Below are 25,281 nucleotides of genomic sequence, written 5' to 3'. Positions count from 1 at the left end.
TAACCAACTAATAAACAATGGACATTGTGCTGCAATGCACCATGGGAGTTTGGGTTTTGGGGTTTTTAAATGTTGTTATTGTGGTTCAAGTGGTTAGTTTTGTGGTTAAGGTGCGTTTACACATAAGCAAGATGCGTTACGAATGTCATTTTTCTGTCATTCGTGACACATTCCTGACATTCTTAATGTGACTTAACGCATCTGAATATGTTTCGTAATAGTGCGTGTTGGTGCGTGATATTCTTGATATTCGTGGAGCATGTTTTTGCCTGTCAAAAAAATCTTCCATGAATGTCACACACCACCCTAATTTCGTCTCACGTCGTGGAGGTTGCAACTGAGCGTATTGCTCCGTCTTGATGAGTATTGATCCTTTATAGAACGTGACAACGTTCGTAGTGGTTCCTGTGATGGTTCTTGGAGCCCAAACTGTCACGCGTTTTTATGAAGTGACATGGAAACTGTCAAGTTTTGACACGACTTGTAACGCGGCGTCACATTTCACTGCGTGCCACGACGAATCAGTTTTCTGTCACGTGCGTACAATTAAACTCGGCTCCAAATGTCGGTCCACAGTTCCTGCCGAAGCTCCTCAGGACGCGCCTGCAGGTGTTCCACCTGCTGTTGTAACCGATGAGCGGGAGAACGAGTCCTCTCGCTCCTCTCGCAACCAGAGGAGCGAGAGGAGACTCACGTGCTGCCCGACATCTCTGCACCTCCTCCAGTCTGGCGGAGGAAGAAGCATGCGCACAATTAAACCCTGCTGCACAACATTCAGTTTGACTGCTGACACCAAGTCGGCTAAAAGTCAAATTTCAGTGCTCTTCAGCACGCTCCTGCAGGTGTTCTACCTGCTGCATGTGCCTGATGTTTGGGAAAATGCGCCAGACGAGAGCCGCATGAAGCCACACATCTGGCGCTGTCCTCCTCCTCCTCTCTGTGCCACTCCATGGCACAGAGCCCAACTACGCGTGCAGTCACAAAGTTCTTCTGAAAAACTGGAGCGATCTGAATTCGGTTGGATGAATATGGGTGGTGTGTGTGTGTGTGGAGACAATTCACCTCGTTCATAATGTGACAGAACTTAACGATGCGCTGTTACGTGCAATAGCGCGCAACAACGCGGAACACTATTCTTGACCGTGCATAATGGTTCCTGATAATTCTCCGGCAACATGTGCCATTAATCGTAACGTGTGGTAACAGGTTGCAGCAGTTCCTGAAGACACCTGACGCCTCTGCCCCGAATCATCAGATTCGTGATCAGCGGCCAAGAATGTGTACTTCGTGGCATTCGTGACTTGTCGTCGTTATGTGTAAACGCAGCATTAGTTTAACAATGTTGTTAGTATTATTGATTTGTTGTGTTTTTGTAGTTCTACTGGTTAGTCAGTTCAGATAAGTATTATGTTCCTCTTACCATGAGTGAGTTAAGTGTTATGTTGGCACCATGAGTGAAATGTTTAGTGTTTTTAATGTATTCTGCCACCGTCTTTGTCAAATTAAAAACACTTGCGTAAAGCAGAAAAGACAAACAGCTGTGCGTACAATTTTAACCACGCACAAACTGGGGAGAGCTGACATTTGCCATTTGGGTCAAGGATGAATGGTGCCAAAACCAAATGTTGATAGGACTAATATTTTTAGAGAAGCTACATATATTAGCGAACAACTCTGAACAATGGACACTGATATTTACATTCTGGACTCACGCCAATATAGCAGGGGGTGGCAAATCATCTATATATTAAAAGCGTGATTTTATTTAATAAGTATAGAATATAATTCTAAATACTGTTGTGTGCCTCCTTGGATCCTGCCTCTCTATCCTCTCTGTCTCCGCAGGTGGCCACCTAGCACCAGTACCTCTATCATCCATGCTCTGCTTCCTGGTTCCCGAGGCTTTCTCTACACCTCTGGTCATAAGGATCCTGGGCTCTGCAGCTCCTGGTTTCTCCAGTTCAGTCCTGAGTCTGCATTTTTTCAGACCTCCAGCACCTTTGATCTTGATTGTGGCATATTTCAACTGTACAATAAATGTTTTTTTTCCCTCATTCGTTCAGCCTCCATATTTGAAGTCCATTGCTCAGCTGGATTTTCAGCCATAACAGGAGTTTCTGGCTAACGTCATGGACTCCATGGGAGGCAGCCTATTCCAGCAGGCTCTCAGTAACCACTGCGCTTTCCTGGGCAGGCAACAACGGCAGCTCAAGGCCCTGACAGAACGAGTAGAGGAACTCACCCAACAGGTTTCCAGCACACTCACTTGCATGTTTGCACTCACTGCAAAACGGGATTATTCTGTTTCGGTGTTCACGCCCGCTGCTCCGGTAGCCCCTCCCGTTCAGTTAATCCAGCCCTCAGTTTCCTCTACTCCATTTAGTTCTGAACCATTTTTTGTAAGCCTGAACCCTACTCAGGAGATGTAAATATGTGTTCTTCCTTCTTAATGCAGTGCTCCCTGTTTTTTCTTAGTGTCCCCTTCAGTATTCCACAGATCCACGCAAAATATCTTGCATCATTAACCTGCTCTGGGGGGAAGCCCTCAGGTGTTAGAAAGGTCAGAGGGCTGACTGAGTCACTCCCACTCGGATCCCTTTGCGACATGGACCAGGTCCTTCTTTCCCAAGCTCCGCAGGTAATCCTCTACCCAGTCCTCCAGCTCCCCCTGCTGATGAGCCCATGCAGCTTGGCAGGGTCAAACTGTCCCCCCAAGAACGCCAACAGAGACCGGATGCTGTCTGTATTGCACTTCCACAGGTTATGTGCGAAGCACGTGCCCTATTTGGCCAAAATTCAACGCTCATACGTAGACCCCGGGCCACCCGTGAGCCAGATAACATTCACGGGTGGCAATTCCAGATGCACCCAAATCCCAGGTAGTCTGCTATTTAATAATCATTCTTTGACTCTCCCCGCGCTCACTGACGCCAGGGCTGAAGGGAATTTCCTAGACTATGGAACAATTAAAGAGGCTAGGATTTCTACCCACGCACTTCCCTCACCTTTGTCGATGCATGCTTTGGATGTCATGCCCTTACTGGCCATCACTCACCAAACTAAGCAGGTCACACTAGTGATGTCAGGTAATCATAGCGAGATGATTCAGTTTTTTTGTGTTCTCTTCCACGTCCCCGTTGGTTTTAGGGCACCCCTGAGTTGTCAAACATACCCTCCGGATTCATTCGTCGACTGGGGCTATCACCCAGTGGAGCGAGACCTGCCACAATGGATGTCTTCAATGTTCGGTTCTGCCTGGTGTTACGGATAAGGAGTCGGTCAGCACACCTCCCGATTTGTCGTTAGTCCCCCCGAGTATCGTGATCTCGCTGAGGTGTTCAGCAAGGATTATGTTTGGGCCCTTCCTCTTCACCATCCCTACGACTGTGCCACTGATTTACTCCCAGGCAGCAAGTATCTCACCAGTCATCTTTATAACCCCTCGTGTTCAGAGAGGAAATCAATGGGGACCTACATCTGGGACTCTATCTGGTGGGTTGATCCATCCCCCGTCGTCACCTCTAGGGGCAGGTTTCTTCTTTGTTGGGAAAAAGGATGCCATGTTGCGCCCCTGCATCGATTTCCAGGGTCTGAACACTATTACGGTCCACAACCGGTAATAAATATAAAAATATAATATAAAAATAAAAATAGAGCGCCCCTGCAGGGGACAGAACCGGAAACAAGTAGGGGGAGCGAGTACCGGTTGTGGACCGTAATAGTGTTCAGACCCTGGAAATCGATGCAGGGGCGCTCTATTTTTACCAAACTAGATCTTACAAACGCCTACCATCTGGTACGTGCCAGAGAGGGGGATGAGTGGAAGACAGCATTCAACACCCCCTTTGGTCACTTCGAGTACTTGGTCATGCCTTTCGATTTGACAAACACTCCCGCCACCATCCAGGCATTAGTTAATGACATCCTCAGAGACTACCTTAATCAGTTTTTTTCATCTACATCAACGATATCCTGATTTTTTTCTCTGAACCCAGTTGAGCACATCCACCATCTGCGCTGTTGGTTCTCCGGCAGTTGTTGGAGAAAAAGCTGTACGTTAAGGCCGAGAAATGCGTATTCCATCAGCCAACAGTGTCTTTTCTCAGTTTCATTCTCACCCAGAACTGCATTAAGCTGGATCCTAGCAAGATCACTGCAGTTACCAAATGTCTGGTTTTGCAAATTTCAGTCAGGTCGCGTCACCCTTTACTGCTCTCACCTGTTCTCAGATCTCTTTCCAGTGGCATTCCATTGCCGCAAATCCCAGTTTGTCCCCACTCCTGTCCTTACTCAACCAGACCCGGACTGCCAGTTCGACGCAGAGGCTGACACCTCCGATTCTGGTGTTGGGGCTGTTCTATCTCAGAGAGCCATAGGAGACGATAAACTCCATCCCTGTGCCTTCTTTTTCCAGCGTCTTACACCAACACAGCGTAACTATGACAATGAAGACACTGATTGGAGGGGGCCACAGTTCCATTTGTAGTGTCGACGCACCACAAAAACCTGGAATGCATCCGAACCTCAAAAAGACAACTCCAGACAAGCCAGGTAGTCACAGTTTTTTGGACGGTTCAACTTTCAGCTCTCTTATCGACCAGGAACCAAGAACAGTAAGCCTGACACCCTGTCCCGCTAGTTCGACTCTCCCGATCATCCTGTCTCTAGTTTTATTTAAACTATTAACAATATATGGCACCTGTATTGGGTTTTGCCATGGCCACTGCTTCTACATTTGTCTGTTTTGCAATTTTGTGTTGTGCAATCTTTTTTTCTGTCTTCAAATGTGCCTACTGCTTTGTGTGTGTGTGCTTACTGCTGTACATCAACACTCACTGCTACTAAATCAGTGCCAAAGGCTCAGCAATGGTACAGATATGGTGTCACTAGTTCTGTGGTTTACTGTTACTGTTCATAAACAAGGACAAACGCTCCGGGAAAGGGAGGTGGGATATGAGCAGACCGCCCTGTTAAAAGTGAGATGGCTCTGGAGGAAGGGTGTTGCCATTAAACTGAGACAGCTGGTCCAGCTGACAGCCAGTGTCCAAGTAGTGTACAGACAATGCTTGCTTCTTCTACTTGATTGGTGAATTGCTGCTGAGATGGTTGTCCTTCTGGAAGGTTCTCCTCTCTCCACAGAGGAATGCTGGAGCTCTGACAGAGTGGCCATCAGGATCTTATTCACATCCCTGACTTAGGACTTAAGTGCTCAGTTCAGATGTGCAGCCAGCTCTAGGAAGAGTCCTGGTGGAGCCGAACTTCCTCTGATAATGGAGGCCACTGTGCTCAATGGGGCCTTCAAGGCAGCAGAAATGTTTCTGTATCCTTCCCCAGATTTGTGCCTCGAGACAATCCTGTCTCAGAGGTCTACAGACAATTCCTTTCACTTCATGCTTGGTTTCTGCTCTGACATGCACTGTCAACTGTGGGACATTATATGTAGACAGGTGTGTGCCTTTTCAATCTATGTCCAATCAACTGAATTTACCCCAGGTGGACATCAATTAATCTGTAGAAACATCTCAAGGATGATCAGTGAAAATAGGATGCACCAGAGCTCAATTTTGAGCTTCATGGCAAAGGCTGTGAATACTTTTTTTTTTTTTTTTTTTTTTTTGAAATTTGTAGAAGTCTAAAAAAAAAAACAAACAAACAAACATTTTTTCACATTGTCATTATGGAGTATTGTGTGTAGATGTTTGAGGAAAAAATGAATTTAATCCATTTTGAAACAAGGCTGCAACATAAAAATGTGGACGAACAATGATGAACTGAATTTACCCCAGCTGAACTCCAATTAAGCTGTAGAAACATCTCAAGGATGATCAGTGGAAGCAGGATATACCCGAGCTCGATTTTGAGCTTCATGGCAAACTTATGTACATGTGATTTCTTTTTTTAATTTTTAGTACATTTGCAAAAATCTAAAAAACAAACCAAAAACAAAAAACCTTTTTTCCCCATTGTCATTATGGGGTATTGTGTGTAGAATTTGGAGGAAAATTTTTTTTTATCCATTTTGGAATAAGGCTGTAACATAAAAAATGTGGAAGAAGCGGAAAGTCTGAGAGTACTTTCAGGATGGACTGTCATCGCTCTATTTTCAGAGCCCATAATGAATTGGTCAAATTAAATATTTTTACCTCTGCCAACGTAGTTGGGCAATGTTATGTTTTCACCCGTTTAGCTCCGCCAATGAAGTTGGGCAGAGGTCATGTTTTCACCCCTCTTTGTTTGTTTGTGAAGAGCATGGAACTCGCAATATTTCATATGTCATTATGAAATTTTTACAGAGGATTCATATCCTGATAGGCAAGAACTGATTCAATGTTCAAGGTCATAGATTAAAGTCAGAAAAAAATATTGGAAAAATCCCTATCCTTTAACACTGAACAAATTTTCAAAAGTTTATAACAACAAAAAAAAAAAAATTAAATTTCTTTCACATTTGACAGCATTATGTAGGATGGTATCCTTTATCAACTGAAAAAGTCTGATCTGAATCTGATCCAGATAACAGATTTTGTGGCCACTGAAACCCCCATTTAATGTATATTTTATATTGTATCTTCATCAAACGTGCCCCAATCACACTCATATTTCAAAGTGATGTGCAGACTGGCACTCACTATCGCCTGACAAAACTTGATCCGGTTCAAATCCGGATTATGGATTTTGTGGACATTTGAATGTAATATTGGAATACCAGTTTGGTGTCCATTTTGCATTTTATCTCAATCAAAAGTGCTTCAATCACTAATTTTTCTGTTATGGATTTACCTACAACACCAAAATTGGATGGAGGTTCAAAATTTTATGCCTGTTTGTCTATCTTCCAGTTATCAGTCGGAAACCAAGTGCCAAAAAGAAATGACAAATTGTGCATATCAGAGATAACCAATTTTTTGTGAAAATGATCTGATAAAGAATTCAAAACCCGAAAAAGTTGAAAAAAAAGACATCAGAAAAAAAAACCTCTGATTCAAGTGCATGAACTAAATATATACTCCTGACATTTGATTACATCTCATTTTGCTTATGAAAAGCCATGTGTAACAGGACTTTGACCTTGAAAATTTTTTCCAAGGTAAAAATTTGTGTAATTGGAAACATGTATTGGTGGAGGTTTGCGCTCTGCAATCGTGGTGCTGTTGTTTTTCTTTCAAATTAGCACTTTTCCAGCCAGTTTTATTTAGACAAATCAGGGGATGGATACACGAACATTTCAAAGTCAATGAATGCATCTTGGCCTTTATTTACATGAATCACTAAGAAACATAAATGGTATAGCAAACTAAGTGACTCGTAGACCTGACCTTTCATTTGAAAATGACTACGAACAACCCTTATGACTTGTTTACATTGTGTCAATGTGATATTTGTTTACAGCTGACATCCAGAGTATTGTGACGAGAGAACCATAGAGTATCTGCGCTGAAGTCTGCAAGACCTTTATTGGGAGCAAGACCTTACTAAACAATGTTTGCAGATCTGCCGTATGCGTTTGCAGAAAAACATCACAGCACTAAATTATACCAATCATAGACCTTACCTGAGTTCTCTCAAAGGCAAGAAAGGAGCTGGTCTGTGCAGACACAGAGGATAGCTGTTCTGATACATGGCAGTCAAACCCCACAGAGGGTTCAGTGAAATTCTGGGTGTAGTTCTCAAAAACCTTTTTAACTCTACCCTGTTAAAAAAAACCCAACAAAATACAATGAGATTTAGTCCACTGAACACGAAAATTTAAGAACACCCCTAGTCGCAGTGTTAATCACTGAACATTAAAAAGCAAAAACAATACATCTAGATGAACTAGCATACAGTTGAAACCAAATGTTTACATACACCTTGTGTAAGTACTTTTAGTGCTGTTGCATATACACCCTGGGAAAAGCCACGCAAAGCACAGCAAAGCACAAGTCTCGGTCAAGGATAGTTTCTACCTGACACAGAGTTGTCATTTTCAAACCCAGTGTCCACATTGTTTTAAACAGTCAATATACTTTCACTCATTTAATCAAGGGGCATGTTAATCTTAAAATGATTGCACAGTGTACCATCAAAAACCCGGTGTCGCCGACCGAACAGTTCCCCTAAAAATCGGCCCCCCCGATGATGCGGTTCGCTGTTCACGGATGAATGGCCCAGTCACACGACACTTAATGAAGGGCAACAAAGTCCTAACGAAGAAAGAAATCTGGACTTTCATTGGCATCGTTTAACCTTTGCCCAGCTTCCTTCCTGCAGCTGGCACTTCGTCAGGATTTTTAAAATGTTGAAAAATTTGAACAAATACCACCGAAAACCTCAATTTGTCCGTATTTCGTTTTGCTGTTGTTACTGACTTTTTTTAAATCATTTGCTTAGTTTCTGTAACGTTAGCGTTTAGTTTGACTTTGTTCGACCTGCTGAATGTTTTCACACAGTGCAGAAGCTGTTTTGTTTCTGAGCACTGCTGCTGCGTTCATGTACCATCGGAAATTACAGGGCAAACTCAGCCTGTATGCTGGGATTTTTTTTTTTTTTATCTGGGTGGGGGGTCAGCTTCAATGGGCTCAGGCACCTTATATAGGCCAGAATTAATCTTTTGTGTGGATAAAATTAATTATTTTGCCACAAGCAACTGCTGAATTTGACACAACAAAAAAGTTGTGTAATTTCCGACGGTACCTGAACGCAGTGGCAGCAGCTCCTGCGTGCACTTACTATTATCTTTTTATTAAATATAACAATATGAGTGTAGGAATGACAATCCAGCCCTTACGTACATGTAGCAACAGGTAGATGATTCAGATAATTATATAAAGAGCTGCTCTGGAAGGCAGAATTCACATTGTGGATCAGTGGCACCTCGTGGAATAACCGCACATGGGAGTCAATGCACGTTCACATGAACTGATCAATTTACTACCGATATCATTTTATATCCTCAGGATTGTTATTTAAACAGGATAATTTCCACTTGGTATCTCCAGTTAAGGAGGACACCAATCGTGAAATCCCTGCTTTTAACTTTACTCCTGTTACAACTTCAGATGTTTTAACAGCTTTAAAAAAATCTGAACCCTCATAAACCAGCTGGTCCAGACAAATTAGAGCCCTTGTTTTTAAAACTTGCCTCAGATTTTATTGCTGAACCATTGTGCCATATTTTAATCTTACTTTGGTTAGTAATAAAATCCCGGGAGTTTGGAAAAAAGCCCTTGTGGTCCCCCTTTATAAAGGTGGTGATTCTACAGCTTTAAATAATTATAGACCTATATCCAAACTCTCTGTTTTATCTAAAATGCTTGAGACTTTGGTCAATGATCAGCTGAAGGATTTTTTGGCCTCTAACTCAATTCTGTCTACATTTCAATCAGGCTTTCGGAAAAGCCACAGCATTACCGCTGCTGCCTTGAAGGTAGTGAATGCTGTTTTAGAGGCCTTAGACAATAAACAGTGTTGCCTTTCTCTTTTTATTGATTTTTCTAAGGCTTTTGACACTGTGGATCACTGTATCCTATTAGCCCGTCTAAAGCCCCTTTCACACCGGGGGTGCTCCTGGTTGCTCCCAGTTGCGCCGTGCGTCATTATGACAACGCAGCGTGGAAACAACTCAGTGCCGAGACGATGCAGCTCGGCACCACAACAGCGTGAGGGCGCAAAGGAGGAAGCAAGTCGAGCGCCGAAAAATTAAACCTGTTTAATTTTTTGGGCGTCCTGTACTAGACGCAGAAAGGAAGTGGTTCCAGTGCAAGTCGGGGCAAAGAGGCGTTACCCGGCGTGACTCAAAGCCAATTTATGATTCCTGCTGTGTTCCGTTGTTCCCGCAGTATAAATCACGCAGGATTGTTTTTATACCATGTACTCAATGCAGTAAAAACTACACGCTGAAGAAAAAAAAAAGCAGACTGATTGCCAGAAATATCCAGTAAGAAGTCCGGACATCTCTAGTCCACTCATCGTTCACGCGCGCACATGTGAACAATTAAAAGAAAAAAAAGTCTGGCTGCAGGCATTAGTTCCTTGTTCTCTGCTCAAACTCTCACATCACAGTAAAAAAAAAAAAGGACAAAAAAGGACATAAATCCTGAGACAGGACATGTCAACATCAAGTAGAACTCCAGACATCTCCACATTTGCTTGATGGTTTGCTCGCTCGCGCGCGAGAACTCAGAGCGCAGCCCTACAGCTCAGCACAACAACAAGTAGAAGAGAAGTCAGAGTGCACAGTCTGTCTGCAGCCAAACTGTGCACTCCGACTTCTCTGAAATCTGCAGTTAAAAGGCTGGAATGCAACTTTCTGAATGTCATTGTTTTAGCTGATTTTTTTTATTACACATTTGTACTGTACTGAGTCTGTGTGACTGTTTGTTGAAACTGTGTATTGCTGCCATTTTTGGCCAGGTCTCCCTTGAAAAAGAGATCTTTTGATCTCAATGGGATAAACCTGGTGAAATAAAGGTTACAAGAACAACAATCATCTTTACACATATTTATATATGGTTTAGTCACGTAATACAGTGACAGAGCAGTCACAAAGGCACACTGACGTTTTTTTTTTTTTTTTTAATTGGAGCAAGGCAGCGCGCCCAGCATGTCTTCAGATAGTGAGGATTCTGATGATGAAGGAGATGATCCCTCTTTTGTTTTGGACGAGGAACCAGAGCAGGCGGGTCCACCGATGTCCACAGATCTCCACAGCTTCTGTTTGCAGTTTCTCCAGGACTCAAGAGCTATGAGCTGTGTCCCAGCACAGAGTCCTGGAACTCAGAGATGCAGACACACACTGCTCCGGCAGTAGTTCCAGGCGTGTTTTGTTTAAAGCGTCGAGATCAACGTTAGCTTCGGTTTCGTTCAGTTCCTCTTTCATTCCTTTTGCACTCTTGGTTCACAGGCTGTTCTGTGATAAAGCTCATTCGTCCACCTTTTCTCAACAAATTGTGACTTTACTTTTCTCCCTTTGTTCAGAAATCACTGTATGCCGTGACTGGGCCATAACACCTTGTTTTTGCTTCAAACTGCACTCCAGTCATCATCTATCTCAGCGACAGATATCTGAAGCTTTTGTACAACAATCATTTCCACATAAATTCATCATTATTTCAACATAAAAAGAGGCGGAAGTGATCACAGCACAGCGGCTAAACGAACTGCTATCTCATGTGTTCACTGCGCGTTGGTCATTTCAAAGCGTCACGGAATTTTGCCTCGTTTCTGCTTAAAACGGCCTCATTTCTACTTAAAACTGACTTTAGAATGACTTACGAGGTTTTACCTATATCATCTGATGTTAATAATCCCATTAATCCATTTGATTGCTTTGGGTGAAGAGACTCCATTTCAGACATGCTGCTGTGGTCCGAAATGCAGATGCAAAAGGCGGACTGATTTTTAGGGCCGGACTGTTCGTTCTGCGACACCGGCCAAAAGTCAAGTGCAGAATGTTTCTACTTATATGATGCAATAATCAGATGCACCTTACAAGGCAGGCAGACTCTGCTTGAATACACACGGAACTTAACTGAAAACAAAAATTTTAAATTACATAAAGTAAAAACTAATGGAAAAATAAAAGTTTCATAACTCTGGTTTGTGACCATATTTTAACACTGGTTTTCTTTCTCCCTGGGTTCGCAGGTGGGGAGCACCTAATCCAGACTGGCCACAGTACACAGGTGTAGCGCAGGGTGAAGGGTGGGAGCCTGCACTTGGGATTTGGATGGAAAAAAAAAACATGCTTGGAGCTGGATGACAATGAAATGTCGCAGGAAAGAGGTAGTGAAACATCTTTGGAGATTCTCAGTCATCCAGGTCACAGTATCCAAGTAGGTTGAGCCAGGTCAACTGAGCAGCTAACCTGGCTCAACCTACTTGGACGGATGCTGAATTGCTTCACCTTAGGGAGTTGCAGCGGATGACTGCTACTCCCATTCATACAGTTTGATGCTTTGCACACAGGATGATTTCCTGCCAGTTATGAAAATAAAAACATAGACACTGTCTACCACACTGAGCCATTTTGCAGTAATGAGCCATACACCTCTTGCGAAGGAATGTTTGCGGTCACTGTTCAATCAATTTGACTTGATCTGGTTTAGCAGACCACACCCAAAAATTACAACGATGGCTACAATGTCCACCTGAGCAAAAACTCACTTGTGGGAAGAATTTGGGGAGATCTAGAACATTTTCAAACAGCTTTAAAATGTCTGTCATGGAACTATGGGCTGCACAATACGACTCTTTTCAAGGTGATTTATTAATTTTATCTGAAAAGATTTTTTTAAATGCATTATTATCCCCTACCACAGAAGGTGGAGCTTACATCATAGCCTTTAGCTGCTTATCTACAAGACTTTCGGTATCAGTAAGTAATGGATGGATTTCCCTGAGTTTTTATGGGGTCATAGTCCTTCGCGCAAGAATGCTTATTAATTTTGATGGTCATCTATATTCATCTCAAAAATTTTTTATCACGAACATTCAGGTATCACAAAGAACTGACGGAGGAAAAGCCAGATATCAAACTGATCTATGAACAGAATACTTTTTCAGTTTTCAATGTCTGTTTCCTTTCTTCCTTGATATGTCTTTCAAAATTACTTTAAACATTGTACCTCATAGTGCGACATAAATAAACTTGGTCTGCCTTACCTTTGTTACTCTGATGATGGCAATACATCCAGATTTTCCATGATACCAGCGATTCTGATCCAAACAGTCTGAGTACATTGACATATATACACCTAAATAAACAAACACAGAAAATACATAGTTAATACATTTCAGCCACACAAACCTGCAACTCCTTCAGAGGTGCCATGGGTGTCTTGGTGCCTTACCTCAATACTTTCCTTCCTACATGGTCACACAATGATTGATGTAAATTAATCCAATTACTTATGACCTCTGAAAACAGTCAGCTGTAATTGTTCAACCCCTTGGATTAAGGCTGAAACAAGGCAGGTAGCTGAGTGAATAAAGAGTTGTCCTGGGTCCGAATCCTGCTCATGCTTAATGTTTGTGTCCTTATGCAAGACACTTAACACTGTTCCAGTCCATCCAGCGGTAAATGGGTACCGGCCTTGGCTGGGGAAGTAATCTGTGTCAGCCAGCAGCCCTGTCCAGGGGTATGTGTGTGTGTGTATATATATATATATATATATATATACATACACACACACACACACACACACACACTTGTACGTAAACGTTTGGGCACCCCTGATGATTTCCATGATTTTCCTTTATAAATCATGGGTTGTTTGGATCAGCAATTTCAGTTAAATATATCATATAGCAGACAAACACAGCGATATTTGAGAAGTGAAATGAAGTTTATAGGATTTACAGAAAGTGTGCAATAATTCTTTAAACAAAATCAGGCAAGTGCATAAATTTGGGCACCCCAACAGAAAAAAAAAATACATCAATATTTAGTAGATTCTCCTTTTGCAGACATAACAGCCTCTAAATGCTTCCTATAGCTTCCAATGAGAGTCTGGATTCTGGTTGAAGGTATTTTGGACCATTCTTCTTTACAAAACATCTCAGGTTTGTTGGTTTCTGAGCATGGACAGCCCACTTAAAATCACACCACAGATTTTCAATAATATTCAGGTCTGGGGACTGAGATGGCCATTCCAGAATGTTGTACTTGTTCCTCTGCAAGAAAGCCTTAGTAGATTTTGAGCAGTGTTTAGGGTCTTTGTCTTGTTAAAAGATCCAGCCCCGGCACAACTTTGTCACTGATTCATGAACACTGTTCTCTAGAATTTGCTGATGTTGACTGAAATCCATGTGACCCTCAACTTTAACAACATTCCCAGTACCTGCACTGGCCACACAGCCACACAGCATGATAGAACCACCACCAAATTTCACTGTAGGTAGCAAGCATTTTTTCTTGGAATGCTGTGTTCTTTTTCAGCCATGCATACTGCCCCTTGTTATGTCCAAATAACTCAGTTTTAGTTTCATCAGCCCACAGCACCTTATTCCAAAATGAAGCTGGCTTGTCCAAATGTGCTTTAGCATACCTCAAGTGACTCTGTTTGTGGAGTGTACACAGAAAAGGCTTCCTCTGCATTATAGCATCATACAGCATCTCTTTGTGCAAAGTGTTCTATATAGTTGAACGATGCACAGAGACACTATCTGCAGCAAGATCATGTAGTTCTTTGGAGCAGGTCTGTGGGTTGACTATGACTGTTCTCACCATCCTTCAGCTTATCTGAGATTTTTCTTGCCCTGCCACTTTGGGTCTTAACTAGTACTGAACCTACAGTCTTCCATTTCCTCACTATGTTCCTCACAGCGGAAACTGACAGCTTAAATCTCTGCGACAGATTTTTGTATACTTCCCCTAAACCATGATGATGAACAATCTTTGTTTTCAGGTCATTTTAGAGGTATTTAGAGGCTCCCATGTTGCCACTCATTAGAACAGATGCAACAAAAGGAAACATTTGCAAATGGCCACCTTAAATACCCTTTCACATGATTGGATTCACCTGTGTAAGGTCAAGGGTAAATGAGCTTACCAAACCAATTTTGTGTTCCAATACACACACACACACACACACACACACACACACACACACACACACACACACACACACACACACACACACACACACACACACACACACACATCTTCAACCGCTTAGTCCAATTAAGGGTTGCGGGAGACTGGAGCCTATCCCAGCAGTCATAGAGCGCGAGGTGGGGTACACCCAGGACAGGACACCAGTCTGTCACAGACAAACAAACACATTCACACCCACGGACAATTTTAAATATTCCAATCCACCTAACCCGCATGTCTTTGGATGTGGGAGGAAACCGGAGCACCTGGAGGAAACCCACGCAAACATGGGGAGAACAAGCAAACACAGAAAGGCCACAGGCGGGAACTGAACCCATGACCTTCTCACTGTGAGGCAACAGTGCTAACCACTAATCCACCATGCTGCCCTGTGTTCCAAAAATTTATGCTGAATGTATTAAAATCAATAAAATGACAAGGGTGCCCAAATTTATGCATCTGCCTAATTTTGTTATTGCACACTTTCTGTAAATACTAGAAACTTCATTTCACTTGTCAAATATCAGTGTGTTCCTCTGCTGTATATTTAACTGAAATTTCTGATCCAGACAACCAATGATTTATAGAGGAAAATCATGACATTTATCAGGGGTGCCAAACTTTTGCATACTGCTATATATATATATATATATATATATATATATATATATATATATATATATATATATATATATATATATATATATACCACCCCAGTACAGTTGTCATGAAGAGGGAACCAGCTATAGAGAACAAAACCTTTTTTTCTTTTTTTTTTTTTAAACAAGGCTGTAAAAAAATGTTTATAACTTGGTTGTGTTGATTTGATTTTTACTAATCAAAATTAACAGTAAATGGAGCCAAATTGCATGAAAAATTACATAAATCATACAATGGAATGCTTTTCTATACAATTAAAACACAACCAACCTAAAATCAATGCCATGTGACATACAATCCACCAATTAAATGATAAGGATCTATTTAGGTGATACATAAGACAGAATGTGGACAGCTGACACACCTCATGATGATTAACACAGCTGTTTTAAATACTCTCTCATGGAAAACTACAGGTTTCAAATCTCAATCTATGATTATGTGAAACTGCAAAAACTGGTTTGGGAAGTTTAGTGCTTCTTTTACATTCCTTCAGCAGCAGGATCCTGTTAAAACCCATATGTTTTGCTACACGTAAGAACACACTAATATTATAACCTTTCTAAATTACATTACAGGCATAAATAAATGTCATCCCAAAATGCATTTACAAAAAAAAAAAAAAGAAAAATGGTATGGAATTTATTTATACCACCACTAGTCTATGAAATGACATTAATATAGTCAATACACTGATACAGCATGACATATTATACTATTATACCAAGTTTACTACTACTGTAAACAAACAAATGCATACCATCTCTTTTAAACATGAATTTTGATTACTTTCCCATTATTTACATCCGATAAGCATCACACATAGATATTATGATGGCAAAATAAATTTCACGTCAGTTATTAGGTTGTTTCTGTGTCACACTAGAAGCTTTCCTTCACTTTCACTTATACACACACAGATATTTATTCAACACTTCTTGCTTTCACTTTCAAATACAGGGGAAAGCAGATGAGACAGAATGGAGTACTATTTTGAAAAGAAAACTGACACTCTTTGGATAACTTTGATTCAAATATTTTCAATCTACATGACTAATGGATTAATGCTGCATGTTTAATGTAAGTATTTACTTTATTTTTATTGCCAAATAGTTCCTCAGACACATGACTTCTAAATGAAAACATACATGTTTATTCTTAACAGATGCAGTAACCTAATCAGATCTGTCTGACTTATAAACAGTTGACAGGCCTAAAACTACACAGACTAAGCTCTAAAACTGTCCTGACTTTTGTTGTTTGTTTGTCAGTGTTCTCAAAAGTGTGCACACCCTGAAAATGATGCGATGATCTCAGCATTAACATCGGCTGAAATAGATGCAAAATGTCAGAAACAAAATGGGGGAAAAAGTCATAATTTACCCTTAGAAGGATCTCCCAAAGTTGTGCATGTGCTGTTTCCAGCAAGTACACCAGTTTCACCAAGTTGATTAGCCTTTAAAGAAATTAGATATAGTAATGTAAACAAAAATATGCTCGAGCATCACACATTCTCTCATGTGACTGTGTTTGATTACCTTGTTTTCATCATCAAACAGCAAAAACCCATATGATTCCTTCAATTCCTCTTCTGAGTATCCATCTTCTCTTTTCTTTGCTCGAAACGCATTATACTGAGGTAAAAGACAATAAGCAAGAAATTACTCAGAAATGCACAACAACTGTTATTCAGGTTTTCATTTTGATTATTATGTTTTACAATCGTAATCAAGAGATTCATCAATGATGCAGAGGTGCAAGCAACTGTGCTTAACTGGTGCCGAGAGAAGATATCTAATTTATTAACCAACGGGATGCGTCGTTCGCACGTGTGTAGAGGTGACTATGTGGGAAACTAATGTCACCGCCTGATAGGGCACAGTCCAAACTTTCAGCAGGCATGCAATTCATGAGAGCTTCTTTCTTGTTATTAAAATAGCAGTGTAAATCGGTTCCGGTGTCGCAGTTAGATCAGTCCTCCCATCTGATCATTCCCCCTGCCTTCACTGCGCATGTGTCCATTTCGGAGAGTCAGCAGCGTTTAACAGATTCTCACCTCGTTTCTACTTACAACTGACTTTAGAATGATTTAAGAGGTTTTACTTTGTCATCTGATGGTTAATAATTACATTATTTCCTTTGATCGCTTTGGGTGTAGAGGGTCAGTCTCAGACGAGCTGCTATGCTCCGAAATAACGCATTCGCAGTGAAAGTAGGGTGCCGGCCACACCAGATTTTAGGGGGGACCGTTCTTTCTGTGACACCGGGTCCAGTGGTTTTCACCTTCACAAACTATGTGAAACTTGTGTACTTTTGCGAAACAGCGTCCCTACCTGCACGTCATATATAACACACACAGGCCTTTTAAATGTAATTAAAATTGCTAACTCTACAAGATCTCAACAGATGACATTCAACAACCAAAAGCTCTGAGCTGAATTCTAACACATGGCGTGTCATAACTTCTTCAGATGAAATTCGATTACCTTCTCTTCTACTGCGGGACTCCGAATTAAGAAGGCTGATTTATATGTGAAGTTCTGCTTTGACTCTTCATATAAATAGGAACTCTGAAGTGGATTCAAAATGTTCTTGTTAAAGACGTCAGAACCTTCCGTCACCGGTTCCAAAACACCTACAAATGGGACATAGATGTTATCACAGTAAACACATTTTCACTTTAAAGACAAAACCGTGGGCAAGAGATCAAACTTACGATTAGTTTAAGATAAACCGTGAAGTTTTACGTCAATACTGACGGGCGCAAACAAAAGAAACCGACCCGAAAAAGAAAGTTTAAAGATCACCTTTACTGGAGGATCCACCATTTCGGTTTTCCATTGCTGAACTCTTACGAAATCTCTGCTTCCGCCTTTTTCTTTCGTTCCAAACACTTGAACCTGCTGTTAAACATTACAACACACTTTTTAATGTCCGGCCGTCGTTTAAAGGTCACTTTTGCTCCTCTGTCCAGTTATTTTCTGACGTTCATGCGACTACCAGGAAGTTGCAAATTAACCGATACTTCTAACACGTAGTGGAAACATATATCAACTAAAACCGGCATTAATGTCCCCAAAAGTTAACTTTGTTGGGTGTTGTACACTGTACAATTACTGTTTTGTTAACACGAAAGCACACGGCGTATTCCGAATCGAAAAAGAAACGGAAACCGATGTCGAACTACAGCAGCATCCATTTTGAAAGTCGACACCAAGCTGCGACGACGAGCACAAGCTTCTCCTTCAGCGCGTCCTCTGCCTGTTTTACTCCAAATAAAGAGCTGGATTAAATGTTCCTAACTACAGTGGCCTTAATATGCGTGTATTGCTACATATACCTGAGAGTTTTTGGTAAACACGAGTATAGTGTACCGCTTTTATACGGCTAAGTTACATCTGTTTTAAACAACACAATCGGTTTAACACAACCGATAACTTAATTTGAATTTTATTGTGAAACTGAACTAAATTAAAAAACGGCCACACGTTTAAGATTTGGGCCAAGAGCAAATCTCGAAGCAATTCGTGGGATAGGTCCAAGGGCGTCCCCGAGTGGTGTCCAGGGGGGACATGGCCACCATGCTTCAATGACTGGCTACCCCATTATAGCTCCAACAATATACAAATAATGAATGTTTATGATGGTACGAATATTTCATGAGGCGAAAGCTGGAACATACCATTCGTTCCATTGAAAGAATAAAAACATTCAATATTATCACTTACTGAGGCGTTGCTGGGCCGGTAGCATAGATTTACATTTACGCTACCATGTACGTCAAATATTGTTAATGTGATTCCACATGTTGTTTTTCTCAGTAAGTGATAATAATGCAAATAACATGCTGTCGTGTGGTATTTTCTGAGTCCTTCCGTACATGCCGTCGCCCAAAATGACCGATATTCGCCCAAGTTAGACAAGGGTGATTATCTGTCATTGCGGGTGAATGGGCATGGACGTCGGGCCTCTGAAAATGCATACCACCCTCCATTGTATTATTATTTGTTTTATATAATGGCTAAAATAGATTCTTGTCATTTGATATTTTATTAATTTAGAAACAACAGAAAAGAGACTTATATTTTGGTGTTTTACTGTCACGTGTAGTCCAGTGATGCTGTACACTGACTTCGGACTTCCATTAAAAAAAAGACTTTGTGTAGTTCCTCAGTCCAGCCAAAAATCATATCAGCGTTTCATGTGAACAGGTCTTCATGCATCCAGACGGCTTACAGCGGAGTGGATTTTGTGTGTGTATGCAGCGTCAGTTAGCTCAATAAAATCATTGTGTCGTTGTCCCCCCCGCGCATGCGCACACACACACACACACGCAACCGGGTCGGTCGACTGTGTATCTCAGCAACAGATATCCGAAGCTTTTGTACAATAATCATTTCCAATAAATTCAGCATTATTTTATAATAATAGACGGCGGGCCAATCAGAGCACTGCAGCAGCACGGCAGACGTCTGATGTGCTGCTGCGCCTATGTCATTTCAGTGCGTCAGTAGCAAAATGAGGCGAATATCACCTTGTTTCTGCTTAAAACTGACTTTAGAATGATTCAAGAAGTTTTGCTTTGTCATCTGATGGTTAATAATCCCATTTTTCCCTTTGTTTGCTTTGGGTGTAGCGAGCGCCATTCAGTCGGCGACACCGGAACAGCTGATATGAAGCCTATATCTGGGGGCAGCAGCGCAGTGCTTTCTTTGGCTATGTCACGACAAACCCATAAATACATAAAGAGGTGGAGCATGGGTTGCTCCATTGTATGATGAAAGACACTTGAATACGCCCCTTTATTATATGGCTGCAATGCTACGTGTGCTCTGATTGGCTGAATACCAGTCAGATATTTTTCCATATCGGACCGGTTACCATGACAGTCGGTCCACAACATGTATTTTCGGTATAAACCAGGAAGCTTAAAACACGATTAGAAAAACCAAAGTTGGACATGCCCGTACTCCATAAATATTTTAACAGCACTGGAAAAAATACACAGATTGTAAGCTTACCAGCTAATGACCAGACCATCTGTTAAGGTAGTGGAGGTGAAGAAAGCAGACGAGCCCACCGTCAGCAGCATATTTGGGCGATACTGTATGTTTGCGTGTTTATATATATATAATAAACAAATTGTTAATCTTGCTTGTTCGGTCTGTACGGGGATATCAGACCTCTGTGTTTTTTGCATGGACCTCACTGATGCTCGGTCCATACGGTCAACACCTCGGTCTGATATTTCCCTATACAGACCTCTCGCTCGGTTAATAATCCTTTAATCGTCAAGTCCGAACCAGCTAAGCTAACAGGCTAACCTTGGTTCACATGTTAGTTAAATTATATTTTTGAGGACTGTGTGGTAGTTCTTATAATTTTGCTTTGGTGTGAATCGACATTAAACATTATGAGCTGCTTATTTTCTCAGTAATTGTGCATTAAATGGGCCTAACAGATCAGGCTACTTATGGGTGCTAAAACGGCATAAACATGAAATATGACTAGTTGAGTTACCTGTTCTTCGCACGGGTAATAGAGAAGAAATTTAGCCATGTGATTGTATATTTCATGTCACTTTAATTAAGGTGTAGTAAGTTGCATTGCATTGTGTGTATGTTGTCGTCATTAATTTTATAGAGCAATTTGTGACATTCATGAAACGCAAGTGAATGATAATGAAAAGGTCATGACTGTCATATCACTGCAATGCTCTGGCATGCCGTACACAGCAGGTACATTTTCATTGAAACTGCTTTAACTGGCACACGCTGCATGCTGGCCCGTTCAGATTGTAATTAAAGTGCACCCTAGCCAGCCGCTACTATGTAGTAAGTAAAGTGTCATGCTTGCTACCTGATCTGAGTACCACGTGAACTGCAAAAATAAGGGCTGCAGTGACTAGGGGCCTTATGTACAAAGTGTACATAAGGCCCCTAGTCAAAGTGTACAAAGTACAAAGTGTACATAAGCACAAAAACCTGGCGTACGCCTGTCTCCACGCCCACGTTCCACAGCTCTCAAGTTGAGATACGCTCAAGGAGTTCTTTTCTACCAAATCTTGTCTTGCAGGTCATTTTGGTGGAACATCATGTGCGTGACAACATATTGAGTCTCACACTGAGTGCATGAGACCTGACAGGTCCCTTTTAAAGCGTGAACCTCACTCTGAATAAGTGAGAGTTGAGTACTCTGACATTCAGATGTATCAAAAGTAACATGACCATGGAAATGTGTGGTGCGTCACGCAAAGATCCTGGCTGGCATATGCACGCTTCCACAGCTATTGTGCCACTGCCAACACATACAGGTGATGCAGGGAACCGGCGTTAATAGTGTGAAAACATGAAGTCATCAGAGTGATGTGCACATCAGAGCCACACTGATGAACAATTAACACACACACGTGTTTGCAGTTATGTGGATGGATATAAAAGCACACACAAAGTAATGCGTAAAATAGCACCAACAGTGGCTGCGTTAGCGTTGTTAGAAGACCTTGCAAATGGTGCAATCCGACATGAGCATGTATTCAGGGAACATGAGGATTATTTGCAAATGATATTTGGCTCATAAGCCGATTTCGATTACCAAATCCACTGGAGTTGTGCGCAGAACTGTGGCCGGCCCAGAGCGCAATACGGTGAGGAGCCAGGCGGTTGTCTGTGCCCATATAGGTGTTGATCACGATGGGAATGGAGGCCTTTTTCCACCACTTCATTCCCAAGGCCACCGTGGTTATGCACCCCGTGTACGAGGCCCTGAAGGGGAAAGCGCCCAAGCACCTAGTCCGCTGACAGAGACATAGCATTCACCGATGCCAAAGCTATCTTAGCTGCTGCAACAATGCTGGCTCATCTATTCCCGGATGCCCCCATAGCCATCATCACAGGTACATCGGAACATGCTGTGGGCGCAGTGCACGAGCAGTGGGTGAACAGCGCCTGGCAACCATTCGCTTTCTTTAGACAGCAGCTACGCCTCAGTGAGTGCAAGTATAGCACTTTTGACCAGGAGCTGCTTTCCCTTTTTTCCATCTATCGCAATTTCCACAACACTATGTTAAATTAAGCCTTCATTTGAAGTTTTGTTAGTTAGCAAATGGACTAAAAGTCATGTGGGGAAATAGTAGAACCTGACCGATAAGGATTTTTTGGGGACAATGCAATACCATTAATAGAGAGTGAAAACAATTATCGATATACAGCGTAAAGTATATATAAAGTATTCATGGTGATTCACTTTTTCCACATTTTGTTATTTTACAGCCTTATTCCAAAATTCAAGGCCAAAGGTGCAGATAGATGGTTACTTTCAAGAGGTAGGGTTGGACCAGTTTTCTGCCTGGGTGCTTGCCCTCCAGGACCCAAGACAGCTCTATTGTGTGGTGGATGTAGCGATGCACGTGCTCCCACAGCTGAGCAAAAGCTGTCAAGAAACACGGTCAGCATTTGCTCTTGTGTCCAGTGAGCACTTGGAATATGATTAATGAATGTATAAGTATATTAACAAGTTTTTGGGTCATTCCATGTCAATTCAACAAGGGCCTCGCACACTTTGTCTCAGATTTTCTTCAAATTTTAATCAAATAATCCCAGACTATTCAGAACAACAAATCTGAAGTTTGAGGCCTGTAAGCCAAGTAGTTTCTGAGATATGGCCAATTTAGTGTGCATGGGGTCTGCCGTTTTTTTTTAATTATGGCCGTCATTTCTGGAGCCATGTTCAAGGTAGACTATCTCAGCAAATTATGGACTTAGAGGCCTGAAATTTTCTGAGGCAGTTGTCATGGACACCCAGACTTGGACTATAGTCAACAGACATTGACACTAAACTGTGACGTTTATGTATGCTCAAACTATGGAAAATATTATATTGACTATGGCGAGCATCCATGTTTGAGACACTGAAACATACCATTACACTCAAAGAAGCCTTTTCATTTCTTGGCTCCTTAATGCCAGTAATACTGGCTATGAAATGTAAATTTGGCATATGGTAAACAGTTATTGTGGGAGAAACCTCTGAAATGTGAAAAAAGCATTTTGTGCTTGAATTTTATTAGAAGAAAAGCTCATGTGGGCAGTAAATAAAAGTCATCAAACTGATTCCATTTTGAAGGTATTGATATCTACTTTATGTGTTATAAATATGGCCTGCTTTATGAAACTCCTTCCTGGTTAATTTAAGCATCCAATTATGCTAATTTGTGCACTTGTGAATGTATTTCTAGTGCTGAAATGTCAATTTCATTTTAATTGTGTGCACACACTGCATTCATATGATTCATGGGACACCCGAGAATGCTTGCACATAGATCTGCTAGGAGGATTCCCCAAGGGTTCCACAGTTACTAGGCTTATATCCACCTGCATGATGAGTGTGATGTTGTGTGATGTGCCTGTTCTGCAAAGCAGAAGTTCTCTTGTTGCATCATAGTCTGTGATGGGCTTGACCAATTGTTTCCTACAAGAAACCATGAAATTGAAAAGTGTTATTCCAAAACATTATATGACTCTGACAAGACTGATCAATACTAATAGAAAAACTGCATTCAGTGTTTATTGGTCTGTTTAAAGAAATTTGAAATGTAGATCATCAAAATATTCACCTGCAGAAAGAAGTGTGATGACATTCACTTTCATCAGACCAAAAGGAACAGGGAGGAAGAAGTGCAGCCATTATTCCTCCAACCAGACTGACAGCAGCAGCTTTGAAAAATGTCCAGACATGCAGTACCCCATTCAGTGCATTGCTCATTATTTACTGCCCACATGAGCTTTTCTTCTAAAAATATTTGACCACAAAATGCTTTTTTAGATTTCAGAGGTTTCTCCCACAATAACTGTTTACCACAGATATGCCAAATTTACATATTTCATAGCCAGTATAACTGGCATTAAGGAGCCAAGAAATGGAGAGGCTTCGAGTGTAATGGTATGTTTCAGTGTCTCAAACATGGATGCTCGCCATAGTCAATATAATATTTTCCATAGTTTGAGCATTCACTTCCTGTTCATGTCATTCTGGGGGAAAGTCAAATTTGCTTTTTAATGTCCTGATAATTGTCCTTTACAACACTGTTTGTCCTGTTTGTTCCAGAGTAATATATATAAGATGTCTGAAATTCAGTTTGCGTTTGTTAAATTCCACGCAGGTTAAATGTAGCAGACACAGATTATTTGGAATATTTGTTTTAGCAGGTTTTCAGGGTCTCATGCATACAGCCTCTTATTAACATGATAAAAAGCATAAAGAAATTACATTTTGGTTGTATAATGTTCATTTGCAATTGTCGTCATGTTTTTTCTCTATGTTGTTTTGACTGCAGTGACTCTTTGGTACACAAGGGATTATGGGATATCTCAATAGGGCGAATGAGCTGAGGCATAGACACACCCTGCTCAGCATGCCGGTCTTGTTGGAGTGACATCTCTGCTATTTTGGCATTGACGGATAGCTCGCCCACAGCTTGAGGTCACCAGACTGCTTTCGCCACACTGTTCAGCGTGCTGCTCTCGTTGGAGCGATAACATGCAGTGGGGCAAAAAAGTATTTCGTCAGTCCCTGATTGTGCAGGTTCTCCTGCTTAGAAAGATGAAAGAGGTCTGTAATTTTCAACATAGGTACACTTCAACTATGAGAGACAAAATGAGAAAAAAAAAATCAAGAAAATCACATTGTAGGATTTTTAAAGAATTTATTCGTAAATTGTGGTGGAAAATAAGTATTTGGTCAATAACAAAAGTTCAACCCAATACTTTGTAACATAATCTTTGTTGGCAATGACAGAGGTCAAATGTTTCCTGTAAGTCTTCACCAGGTTTGCACACACTGTTCATCTAGAGCAGTGATGTTTTTGGGCCTATCCCCTTTGCAGAAAACACGAGGAGTTGAGTTTTTACCAAAATGTTCTATTTTGGTTTCATCTGACCTCATGATATTCTCCCAGTCGTCTTCTGGATCATCCCTATGCTCTCTGGCAAACTTCAGATGGGCCTGGACATGTACTGGCTTAAGCAGGGGGACACGCTTGGCACTGC

The 25,281-nt window shown here is 41.4% G+C and overlaps 1 protein-coding gene across 4 annotated transcripts in view; it reads right to left on the bottom strand.

The window, feature by feature from the left end:
• The window catches only part of tasor2 (transcription activation suppressor family member 2), an 81,803-nt gene extending 63,332 nt beyond the window's left edge, over positions 1 to 18,471 (bottom strand). For 2 of the 4 annotated variants that reach the window (XM_034176146.1, XM_034176147.1), the window contains exons 1-6: positions 18,043 to 18,471; positions 17,722 to 17,870; positions 16,774 to 16,869; positions 16,619 to 16,691; positions 12,643 to 12,734; positions 7,553 to 7,690 (exon numbers count right to left, since the gene is read on the bottom strand). In XM_034176146.1, the coding sequence (XP_034032037.1) occupies positions 7,553 to 7,690; positions 12,643 to 12,734; positions 16,619 to 16,691; positions 16,774 to 16,869; positions 17,722 to 17,870; positions 18,043 to 18,076 (582 nt within the window). In that variant the 5' untranslated portion in view covers positions 18,077 to 18,471. The remainder of the gene's footprint in view (positions 1 to 7,552; positions 7,691 to 12,642; positions 12,735 to 16,618; positions 16,692 to 16,773; positions 16,870 to 17,721; positions 17,871 to 18,042) is intronic. The other 2 variants (XM_034176149.1, XM_034176150.1) reach the window with 1 other exon arrangement.
• Positions 18,472 to 25,281: the final 6,810 nt, after the last annotated feature.

The sequence above is a fragment of the Thalassophryne amazonica genome, chromosome 8, assembly GCF_902500255.1.
Source record: "Thalassophryne amazonica chromosome 8, fThaAma1.1, whole genome shotgun sequence".
Classification (NCBI taxonomy): Eukaryota; Metazoa; Chordata; class Actinopteri; order Batrachoidiformes; family Batrachoididae; genus Thalassophryne; species Thalassophryne amazonica.
Note: the sequence above shows the minus strand (reverse complement) of the source record. Positions and strands in the feature narration are given on the sequence as shown.